General features: G+C 44.0%; 1 protein-coding gene across 1 annotated transcript in view; it reads left to right on the top strand.

Annotated features, from left to right (window-relative positions):
- Window positions 1-11,696, top strand: part of LOC146618145 (cadherin-2-like) — a 116,399-nt gene extending 104,703 nt beyond the window's left edge. Inside the window, exons 15-16 of the mRNA XM_085373302.1 lie at window positions 2,244-2,405; window positions 8,279-11,696. Of these exons, the coding sequence (XP_085229428.1) occupies window positions 2,244-2,405; window positions 8,279-8,485 (369 nt within the window). The 3' untranslated portion in view covers window positions 8,486-11,696. The remainder of the gene's footprint in view (window positions 1-2,243; window positions 2,406-8,278) is intronic.
- The last annotated feature ends 311 nt before the right edge of the window (window positions 11,697-12,007 follow it).

The raw sequence follows: 12,007 nt of genomic DNA, 5'->3' as shown, positions 1-12,007 counted from the left end.
GGGAAGGAAAAACTCCCTTTTAACAGGAAGAAACCTCCAGCAGAGCCAGGCTCAGGGAGGGGCGGGGCCATCTGCTGCGACCAGTCTGTAAAGACACAAAGTAGCAGCGTTGCTACGCGGGGTGATTACAGCCATAATGCGCTGTGTGGGGGTTTCTCCTCACAGGTTTGTTGGTCCAGGATTTGGGACAATACCTAATAATATTCAGCGCCTTCAGGCGACTGTTGTTGCAATTTTGTGATACATTTTAATTGAACCGAGTTGACATTTTTATTGTTTTTCCTACTAGTTAGTCCTCGAGTGTCGTGCTTTGGTTTGGACTTGACAGCGTCAGCCTGGCAGATGCTCGGAGGTTAATGAGTTTTGCGTTCAGTTGAACCGTCCTTGAATTTAGAAATGCTGACACTTATTATTAAACCTCTAAACGTCAGAACAGGGACAAAGCTGTCACGTCTCCAATTTGTAAGTCATTCGTGTCGTGTAGAAAGAATTCTACATCTTTTCAACAGAAATGTGCTGGCATTGTTGTAAAAACAGTCCTCAAATGAAACATTCATTCAATCAGGTCATGGCAAGTATAGAAAGAAAAGAAGCAAAGATCGTTTTGTTGCTGCCTGGCAGGTTAACGCTGGGCTCTCAGTCACAGTGTTCTTCTGATTGGTCGTTATTGTGAATAAAGCCCAAGGTCAGTCCACAGCCTTTAGTCGATTTTCCCTGGAAACCAGAAAGCATGAATTGTTTTCTGGGAGGTTTCTGCGGTGACTCAGACACAACCATTCACCATGAGCAGGCTGTGACGCTCCTCTGATTGTATCCACGCTGTAGGAGAGAAGGTGAAAGACGAGCTGCGACTCTCTAAGTGGATGCTAATTAGTTTGCTTTAGGGTCGTTCTCATTTTTCCCCGAGGATGATGTGGGAGAAATGGTAGACATTGCATCACGAGAGCCAACTGTGCTCATTTGACTGGGTGAAATTCACTGAAACTGTTAAATACAGCTAAAACAGATAAGTCCATTAGCTGAGTGGGAGACTGCTGCTTTCATGAATCTGTCAAGTTCGTTATGAATTTTAGAATCCTTTTGGTATTTCCACTGCCACAGGCTTGCAGAGTACCTGGCATTAGGCTACGATTAGTGAGAATATATTATTATTCAATGATGGCGAGGATTGTTGGCCAGGAACTAATTTTTTTTCGTTTAGCTTGAAGTGTGAATTTATGGCAGCTTAAATATTCTGTCTCTTTTAAGGTGGAAGTGTTTGAAGTTGAATTCATATTTCAGGACACTCTGGAGGTCGCCGTGTCTCCGTGCATAGTAACGAGACATTTTAAGCCGTACAGGAAATGCAGCGTTTCTGAGTCTTCACTACATTCAGGTAGATTTGTGGCCACAGCTGTTGCAGCATTGTGCAGAGTGTAGAGAGGGACTTTCATGTAACGACTCTACAGCCGCACATAACAGTAGAGTATATAAGAGAGTGCTCTTAATTCACAACAACACAAAATGATACCCTGAGATGTTGCTCCTGGATAAAACAGCAGTGTAATCCCATTACTGGAGGCAGACATGAGTAATATGGCTCCATTATCTCACCTTAAATACTGCAGTTGTTGACAGTTAATTGTGGTCAATACTCATTTTTCACTCTGAATAAGCAACAGCAAAGTAGAAATCCAAAGAAGTTGTTCTCTGTTCAGAGCAGAGCATCCCTGCGCACCTCTGTCTGTGCTGCCACACAGCAAATCAATAGCACAGCCACCCACTTCACTGCTGGGCTTACAGCTCTGCTATTTTAACAGGAGAGTAGATAAAACACAAAGTGAGCAGCTGAACGGTTATAGCAACTTGGTATAATTGAGCATAAATAGTTTCAGATGTACAGAAACTGGCTGATCTCAGTGCCAACGGCAGCTGATAACCTGCTTCAGGCACTTTTCACACTGGGTCTGTTTGAGCTGCTTTAACCTGCCGATGCTTCTGGTCTGAGGTATGTGCTGTAAAGTCCAACATTACTCTGACATTCATGTAAACTTTACACACAACAGCAACAGGAAACAGCAGTTTAATACATAATATAACACATTATCCTTATGAAGCAATGGGATGCTGCATTAATCATCAATGGACTGTCCTGAGAACTCTGAGTGCTGCACAGGTTGTAGAGCCCTTTAAGGCAGGATTGTGATGCAGGGCTGTGTGACTCACTGTAATGCCAACATTTGTGTGTTTGTGTGGGTGTGCAGGACTATGACCTTAGCCAGCTGCAGCAGCCTGATGCCCTGGAGCCAGAGTGCGTCAAAGTGGGGATCAGACGTCTGGATGAGAGGCCCCTCCACCATGACCACCAGTACCCGCTCCGCTCCGCAGCCCCCCACCCAGGAGACATAGGCGACTTTATCCACGAGGTACGGCAATAAGCAGCATCTTTGAGAGGATACAGACCTGGATGACAACATCTTTGTGTAAAATGTCAGTCCGAACCTGTGCGTGTGCTTCAGTCGACTTCCAGCCGCACACACTTCAGACTGTTCCCAGATTAAATTCCAGTGTTGTACACATGCACTTCTAAGCACACAGGAAGTGATGAATCGCAGCTTCAGTGAAATACAGAGTGTCTGTCTGACAGCACTAAGTGAACACTGTGTCCATAAAAAGCTGGATTTGCCAACATTAGTTACTTTTGCTTCCCTCATCTTTTTTCCTCCTTTGGTGTCGAGCATCAAAGAGCGTCCAGGATGTGTGCAGTTTACCTCACCACCTTAAAGGATTTAAAATATTCAAGTTCAAACAGTTTGTTTAAAGCTCTGTGGAGGTATTCTGAGCTGCCAGTGTGAGAACGGGCCCGTTTCAACAGTTCTGACTGCGGCTATTTAAAACTGAAAGCTGAGCATATTTAAAAAGGGAAGCTCACATTAATCATCACTAAACTGATTCACATTTAGATTGTATTTCATTCTAGGCTCTGCTGTTTACAACATTTCCCTCAAATAAATGTCAGACTCACACTTTTTAAGCATCTTTGATCAAACTGTTGGAAATGATAGTTGTGAGCGTCACGAAGAGAAAGAAGGAAGCACTTCGTGGAGCAGGTGACATTTAGAAAAACACAGAGATGTGATGGCTGATTCTTAATTAGCTCTGCTAATGGTTCGGATTTGCTGGCTTGACATGTGGTCACAGCCTGGCTACCAAACTGGAGGTAAATCCACAACGTTTGGTTAATCCCACAGACCAGCTGAGGGTCCTTAAAGGGCTGATTGAGTGTTTAGGGAAATCCAACTTTGATTGTTTTACTGGGCAAACGTTTTCAGCTATTTCTCATTTCTTTATATTTTGCTTCCAGTGAGTTAGACTCTCTTGGCTTTTTGTAGGATGCTGTTTCTTTGGACATTCACAGGATTTTCTTCTTCTTTTTTTTGCTTAACACTGACGTATGAATCAGGTATTAAAGATGCACCTAAATCAAGAGATAAACCAGTGTTTATATAACATTTAACAGGGTTTAGTAAAGAACTGATATTAAATTGCATCTTTATGCACTTTATTACTCGAAGCCTGTTGCAAGAACAAATATTTTTCGCCCATTTCTTTAGTTGAATCTAAAAAAAAAATGGTAAAGATAACAGAAAAAGTGTTTTTGAACCAACGAGGTGATTCCTGAAGAGCTTTGCTTGTCATATTTTGTCAGGACAAGAGTCTACAGCAGATAAAGAGTGAAAGCATTGTCTTTAGGAAACAGGAAAAAATACACAAAAAAGTTGACATGCAGTGGAAGAGATACATCTGGTGCTTCAGTTTATCCATTTACTGTTTGCACAGCCTCAGCAGAAATGGTCTCAGTGTAAAGCTGGATCTCCAGAAGAGAGGAGAAAAGGATGAGATTAGCCAAATTATACAAGAACTCGGCTGAAAACAGGTCTCATATATCAAGTTATCAACAACCTGCATGGAGGAGTTCGGAAAGGGTACAGTGTTTGTAAAAGTGCAGCTGTTACGGTCAGGAGCTGCATTTTAGCAGTGATGTTGGCATTCTTGTTAAAAATGATCATGAATGCAGAAAAGTCCAGTCAGATTGTGATCCAGCAGGTAACAACACCTGGAAGGCGTCTAATTTGGAACAGCCTTGTTATTCAGCATGTCATTCATCCCAAACACACGACCAACAGAAACAAACCTGGATGAAAGAACAATGAAACACTTTCAGGCACGGATTAGCCTCGCCAGAGCCCGGACTTCAGCATTATCGAAGCAGCGTGGGGTCATCTCGGCACAAAGTGGAATAAACTGCAGCCAACATCCAAAATCGATCCTTAGAGAAGCAGAATTATTCCTGAAGACCGGTTAATCTAATTATCAGAAAAGTCCAGGCTGTGCTGAAGGATCAAAGTGGTCGTACCAGATATTGACTGTCAAGCTTGTTACAAGTTGTTGCCCTAAGTACTGTCATTCCCATACATGTTTCAGTAAATTACTGCACCTATTTCTCATGTTTCTAGCAAAATCTGAAAAACGATGGGGGCTCAAGATTTTTGCACAGTGCTGTAGAAGAACTCATATTTATATTAATGGTCACAGTGTTGCATGAGGCTGCAGCGGCCTTTCTTATGTCAAATGAAACTTCTTATAATCACCGCCTCTGTGAGTGCGCCCCGGGGCAGCCATGGCTACAGTGTAGCTGCCATCACCAGTGTGTGACTGTGTGGATGACTCAGTGTAGTGCACAGCGCTCTGGGGTCCATAGGGACTGAGTAAAGACAAATACAGGCCATTTATAATCATCAGGTTCATATTTGATCTGTTTGAAGAGCGGTTTGGGATTCTGATGCTCTATAGCAGCGGTCCCCAACCCCCGGGCCGTGGACCGGTCCGTGAGTCGTTTGGTACGAGAGCTGAGGCTCGGATGTGACGTTCATGGTTTTCAGGGGGTTTTATCGTTAACTCTGTTTCCCTGGGTCGTTTCCCGTGTTGTAGTTGTGTCTTATTTTGAAAGAACTATTTACCATAGCAACCAGAGAGCATTGAGGGGCAGAGAGGAGGATGTTACTCTCAGTGTTGTTGGCGCTTTTCAGGAGGACGCTGCTAATAAAGTTACACAATTACACAGTGAATTCATGTTTATTGTTACAAAAGACCACAGTTTTTGTCTTTGTCTGTATCGTTTCATTTTGTTGTATTTATCCACCACACCTTAAAGGCCGGTCCGTGAAAATATTGTCAGACATTAAACCGTCTGTAGTGTAACTACTGCTGGCCTCGACTCATCACAACCCAAACTTGTAATTTAAGTTTAAACAATTAATAATGAAGAGCTTCTAGAACAATCAGATGTGCACACACACAGCACAGGCTCACATGTAAAGACACCTGACCAATCATTGCATTCAGTCCATGTGGATACGAGGTTCTCGTTAGAGTTCATGTACAAACTGTGCAGCACTGACTCGACTGTGAATGAGTAATGACCCACTGTGACGTCACTGTGTGTTTGCCACACGTGTGACTCTTCCTCACAGAAGCACACTCGCTTAGAGAAATAACAGAGTCGTCTTAACCCATCGAAGCATCTCAGAGAGACTTTTTCTTCAACAGAGCTGACATCATAATCTCAAGCACAAAGTTATCTGTACTGATGCAGCTGATGCATGTTGCTGTCTCTGCAGTAGTTGCATCCATATTATCTGCATGTGTGTGTGTGTGTGTGTGTCTGTGGTTGGGCTGCATAAAGACATCTGCCAAGCACAGCTATGAATAATGATCAGGAGCTGTCAGACATGGCAAGCTGATCTAGACAGCTTAATCCTACAGACATGACAAGCTGATGCAAGCTGATCCCGCCCCTCCCTCTCCGCGTTAATTCTCTCCTTCCATTGAGTTCAGAGTGACAGGAGTGTCTTCAGTCAGATGACAGGCGGGGCCCACAAAACATTTTCACAGCTTATCAGATTTGCTTCTTTCAGTTTAAGCGTCCTGAGTGACAGCGAGATGCAGAAGAAAAGGACTCCTGCTGCAACACATTTGAACAGACTTTTTTTGTTCATAAAAATAGTGCATGTTTGTGAAACACGTATGTTTCCTGTATGTAGGAGGGGTTTGGTGGTTTTAAGTTCAGGCCACCCTGAGTAATCTCTTCAATCTCCTCGTAGAGACAGAGGCAGCATCTGTCCAGCATGACCCAAATCCTCCTCTCTCCTACACTCCATAATCCCTCTTTCCTCCATACTGTCCATCTCAACCCATTCACACACACACACACACACACACACACACACACACACACACACACACACACACACACACACACACAACCCCAACCCTAATTATGAGGAGTTGCATAGCCATGGTCCCCACACCAAATTCAAATTGTATTTGTCACGTACAGTCATACACAGTACGAAATGCAGTGAAATGATTACACAACTGCTCGTGACCTAAAGAAAAAAAGGCGATGAATAAGATAGGAAATAAATATGAAAATTAAAAAGGGTAAATTTAACTAGGAAGGAATAAAATAAAATATAAACATTAAAGTTAAAAAACAAAATAACTGTACAACAAAATACACAGTATAGAAATATATAAGAATGTATGAAGAAATATAAATATTATATACACAATAACAGCAGCTGTACCAGTATTAACTGGAAATGAAGAATATAGTGACCAGTGTTATTTATTATTTAATGTCTTGTGCAGTGCAAATATGCTTAAAGTGATGAAGTGAAAACAATGTCCAGAATGTCCAGTGTGTGTAGGAACTATATGTGTGGGTCAGTACTGTGTGGGGGTGTGATATCGCCTGCAGGAAGAAGCTCCTCCTCAGTCTCTCCATCACAGCTGCATGAACAGTTTGTCCCCACTTCATCCAGAATACAAGGACCTGCCTCGCCCTCCAACCCTCCTCTACCTTACTCTGATCCAAAGTGCTCGTTCTTCTTCTCCTGGGACTGAAGTAGTGGTGGGAGTGAACACTGACATTTCAAATCCCAGTTGGTTGGGAAAGCGAGCTTTGCTCCCTGACGATGGTCTCGGTGGATCCACAGAGATCATCAGCTGGGCTTTTTTGCGGTTTTAACTTGGTCTTGTAACTTTTAGCGCCTGTGTTCAAGCATGAACATAGGTTTCTATAATACCCTCACGCTTACTGTACAGTTACTATAGAAATGTAGGATTACTATAATCCTCTACTTAATACTGTCAGACTTGTAGCTGCTCTACTATAAATTGTGCTTTTCTCAGTCACTGAGATTCTCTGGAGTTGTTACGGGTGGAAAACCTCTGGTATAAATACAGACGTAGCTCTTCCTGATCAGCTGAAAGTTTACTTAGCAGAGATTTTCCATACAGTCTTCAGTGGTTTAGAAGTGATGAGTGTGGAAGTTCCCAGATTAACCTGTGTCAGGATGTTCTTAACCCACAGAAAACAGTGTGTGGGAGGTGTTATCACTCCCTGCTGCAGCGACCACTGATAAAGGAAATGAAACCTTTACTGACCCACTCATTTACTAACAGTAACGCACAACAGAGTGTCAGTATTAGAACCCGTGATGTGCTGCAGGTTCTTGTCTACAGGGGGGATAAAAGACCAAACTTTGGGTGGTCTCCAAAAGGTCTGATGAAGCACATGGTGGTGCTACGATCCTCAGGCTCAGGCAAGTTTGAGAACGACTGGCCTAAAGCCATTTGCAGGCATGAACCCCAGACAGTGTGAGTGGAGTCAGCACCCAGCATGAAACGGTCCACTTCAGACTGGAAATGCTCCTTTTGGTTAGGACTAAGCTGTTGCTAGGGAAGAACATGGATGAGGTATGAAATAAGCACTCTGACCAAGTACAAAGGTCGGCCTCATAGACTACAGTGTGTCATGGGACTGCTTTAGACATTCCACGTCCAGCAGGCGATGACCGAGGGCTCAGTGTAGGAAACATCTCGGAGAAAGCTCGCATAATAATAATAATAATAATGGATTGCATTTTATAAAGCGCTTTACAATTCCACTATTCATTCACTCTCACATTCACACACTGGTGGAGGCAGCTACAGGTGTAGCCAGACTGACAGAAGCGAGGCCGCCATATCGCGCCATCGGCCCCTCTGGTCATCACCAGTAGGCGGCAGGTGAAGTGTCTCGCCCAAGGACACAAGGACCGAGACTGTCCGAGCCGGGGCTCGACCCGGCAACCTTCTGGTTACAAGACGAACACCCAACTCTTTGAATCGCTATCACTCTTATTTCCAGTATTGTTCCCTCACCTTCCTGCTCCCCCTCTTTGTTTTGCAGGGTCTGAAGGCAGCAGACAACGACCCCACCGCTCCTCCCTACGACTCCCTGCTGGTGTTTGACTATGAAGGCAGCGGCTCCACCGCCGGCTCCCTCAGCTCCCTGCACTCCTCCTCGAGCTGCGGAGACCAGGATTACGACTACCTGGGCGACTGGGGGCCGCGCTTCCGCAAGCTGGCCGACCTGTACGGCGGAGGGGACGATTAGCATTCCCTACTAACAACGGCCACTCTGCCCCCCACCCTTGCTTCGGAGCTCAGGTGGCGGGTGGGGTAAAGAAAGATGAAATTGGGTAAACACGGGGTTTGGATCTGCACTTCTGTATTTCTGCGGGACAGCTTGTAAAGAGACTCGCTGCCTCTTAAGGACAGTTTGATGGCACTAGGGGCCATGCTGACTCCTGGCCTAGCAAGGCCTGGCACTGGCTAGCATTCAGGCTAGCTGACATGATCTGAGCGTTAGCCTCGGTGCTAACAAACGCACGCAGCCAGAACAATGCTCTCAGAGAGGATGTTGTCTTTGTGATGGTCGAGAGCTTCGACAGCCATGCTACAGACGCTCATTTACACTTGAATCTTACAGTACAGCAGCACTGGGGTCAAATGTGCCTTTTGTACATTCTTTTGATTGTGTTCAGTCTTGATTCTTTTTGTTGCTTTAAATTTCCTGGTGTTTTGCAGCAGCAACTGGAGGAGCACTGCGCCATGTTAATGAGTGTGTGTGTGTGTGTGTGTGTGTGTGTGTGTGTGTGTGTGTGTGTGCGAGCAAGTGTAAACCGTTTCCACAGAGACACACTGGATGGATACTCTAAAGGGCAAAGCCTACTATGAGATGCCTTGGATGATCCTACCAGCAAAAACATGGCTTCAGTGTGCAGCTCTGGGTTTCACTCGGCCTACCGCATCAAACGTCTAGACTTGGATCTGATGCAACACATTGTAGTTGCAGTCGCAGCTGCGTGTGTTGCTTGGTGGCAGTGGTTGCTCATTTTCACAGTGCTCTAGTATTAATGTGACTGTCTGCATCAACAAACCTGGACAAGCTCAGAAGTTTTCATTTTCTCAGAGCTTCTTCGCACGCATTCAGTATCCGTCCTGGTCTTTGAGTGAACAGGAACGTTGCCTCGTCTGGCTTTCACTCTTACATGCTCGAGAACATTTAGTTGGCCAAAATGAGTTTAAACAACTGTTTCTGAATCTGTGAGGTTTGTGCAAACACACGATGTTATTTGTGGTGCAGTTAAACTGTTGTGGTTATGTCCTTGCTGTGCGTTCACAAAAGGGAATTCAGAATGGGATGCAGTTTAGCTTGTTTGCAGGATGACAAAACACTGAAGCAAAGCAGTGAAAAACAAGAAGATAAAATATAATTTCCATTTGGGTGTTTGTGCAGATGAAAGCAAAAGAAAAAGAAAGAAAAACGGCAACAAAGCATCAAGGCCACAAACAAAGGAGCTGGAATCTAAAAACATTTCAAGCGTTTTTGTTTGCTGAGCCGCTGTTGGAGGAAGTGACAGATAAAATTAAAATTCCCATCATAAAAGAAATGGATTGAGTAATGAAATATTTAATGAATATGACAGAGATGCAGCAGTGGGGCTGTGTCTGGGCTGAGCAGACGCACTCTGGATGGAGCTTTTATTTACAGGTGAGCATTTATGTTTGATGAACAGGTTGTGGACAGAATATAAAGCAGCTGACTGATCTTCAGCCTCGACAGCCTGGATATGCATAGTTGTACAAAAGGAAATTTTAAGGTACAGGAAACCTAGTGGTAACGAAGACAACAACAACATGGTAGTGTGTCTCACGTACTATCCAACCAACCTTTGCCCTTTTAGCAGGTCTGTGCAGAGCTACAGACACACACAGCAAACACATTAGGAGCTGCTCAGCATTCAGGACCAAAACTAAGTCAACAGGTCGTTTGTGTCCCACAGAAGCTGAAACGGTGACGTGTCACCTCCCATTACTCTGTTTTTCATAAGAACCAACAGAAGAAAGAGGACATGATCAGAGCTTATCAGGAGCTCCTGTGGTTTCACTCGGCTTCCTCCAGCCTTCTCCTGTTTGTCGTCTCTCTGTTTAAGAGCAGAGTGAATCCTGCCCACTAGTGTAAACCTGCTGCTGTCTGTGAGCGAATTTCACCTTTTTACAAAGTTCATAAACTTTCAGACACGCATTAGTTTCTGTTCACGCCACACTGCACAAATTTGCATCAGCTGCATGGATTTTGCTCCACACTCGGTGCTGATGGGACTTCACAGTTCACTGCAAGAACGCGCCTCTTTTACAGCATCTGTTTTTCAAAGTTCAGGCAGCTCAGCTGATCTCAGTGCCAGCCTACATCAGCTGATGGCTCGGTTCATCGGTAAATGTGTGCTTGAAGCTGTTGTAGCCTTCTCATATTCTCTTTGCTTCTGCAAGCTACTTTGCAGCCCAGCCCATCAGTGAAAAGCTGGAGCTGTCACAGGGGTAGAGGTGGGATCTCCTGGACATGTCACCAGCCTCACTCAGTCTCTTATTCAAATAATTTACTAATGACCAAATAACCTAACCTGGATACTTTTTAATTCTTACTGCAGAAGCATGCACACTTCATACAGGACGCCCTCCGCTTATTTAAATGTGTCTCTGTCACTCACCCACGTTGCTTTCAGGCTTTTTAGACAATGAAAGTGACTTTGTGTGACAGCACACGCTCCATCCTGTGACAGTGGTCATTGGTGATCGACGTCCTCGGGCCCTTTTTTGATTTCACTCATCAGGACTAGTTTTTGCCTGTGAGGCTGAGCCATCATAAGCTGCTCCAGGGATTCACCAAACTCAACATTTTTAAAGGGCTTTGATGAAGTTGCATGTTAGCGACACGAACAACCAAAAAAGCGTAGCCGTGGACATCAGTGTCTCACTTCTAAACTTTAATAAAAGGTCCAGTTTTATGCTTTTTGAAGCCGATTTCCAGTATTACCAGGTAATTGAAGTAAACAGTTTGCTGCACCTGTAAAATTGAGTGCAGGGCGCACCACGCTCAGCACCGACGTGCCATCTTGGTGAAGCTGTACGAGTAACATCGTTCCTTTGATGTTGTTTGAAACAAAGGTTGGTCAGACCCAGAGCTGCACAGAGGAGCTGGATATTTTTGCAAGTTTGATTTTCCAAAGCTGGTGAGAAGACATGTACAGTAATGCTAGACTTTAGATAGATACCTTCTGTTGTTTTTTGTTTTGCTTTTATCACGATGTAACGTATGCAGCTGATCGCTAATAAAGGAAGTCATCAGTCCTTGTTTTGTAGCAAAGATACTTCTTGATACTCTGCTGTGGTGGATTAAAAAGGCAATGTTTTCTTCTGTCTGCTGATGATTTGCCTTAGTGTTCTCTGGTACTCTTCAACTGGCTACTCACTGTAAACTGAAACATGTACAGATTGTATTTTTCTCTTGTTGTTCTTTTGGCTGTGGTCTCTGAAAATGACATGCTAATATCTTGAATCCTTGTATATGTGTAATTTGGATTACAAATTAAAACGTTTTTGCATGTTTTTATCTTTTTATTATGGGAAAACAAGAATTTTTGGATGTTTTTTTTCCAGTGAGTTAAACATCAAACCCCCACATACCAGCACGCAGACGCTCAGAAGGCTGGACTCTGCCTTTGGAAAGAGGCGGCTCATCCAAACCTTAAAGGTCAAAGAGATCAATGACATTTTAATTAAAGGTTTTGTCACT

The sequence above is a fragment of the Diplotaxodon limnothrissa genome, linkage group LG15 (genome assembly GCF_057381915.1).
Source record: "Diplotaxodon limnothrissa isolate DT_005_m linkage group LG15, D_limnothrissa_male_GT1.1, whole genome shotgun sequence".
Lineage (NCBI taxonomy): Eukaryota > Metazoa > Chordata > Actinopteri > Cichliformes > Cichlidae > Diplotaxodon > Diplotaxodon limnothrissa.
The sequence above is the reverse complement of the archived record's forward strand: the minus strand, read 5'-3'. Positions and strand labels throughout refer to the sequence as shown.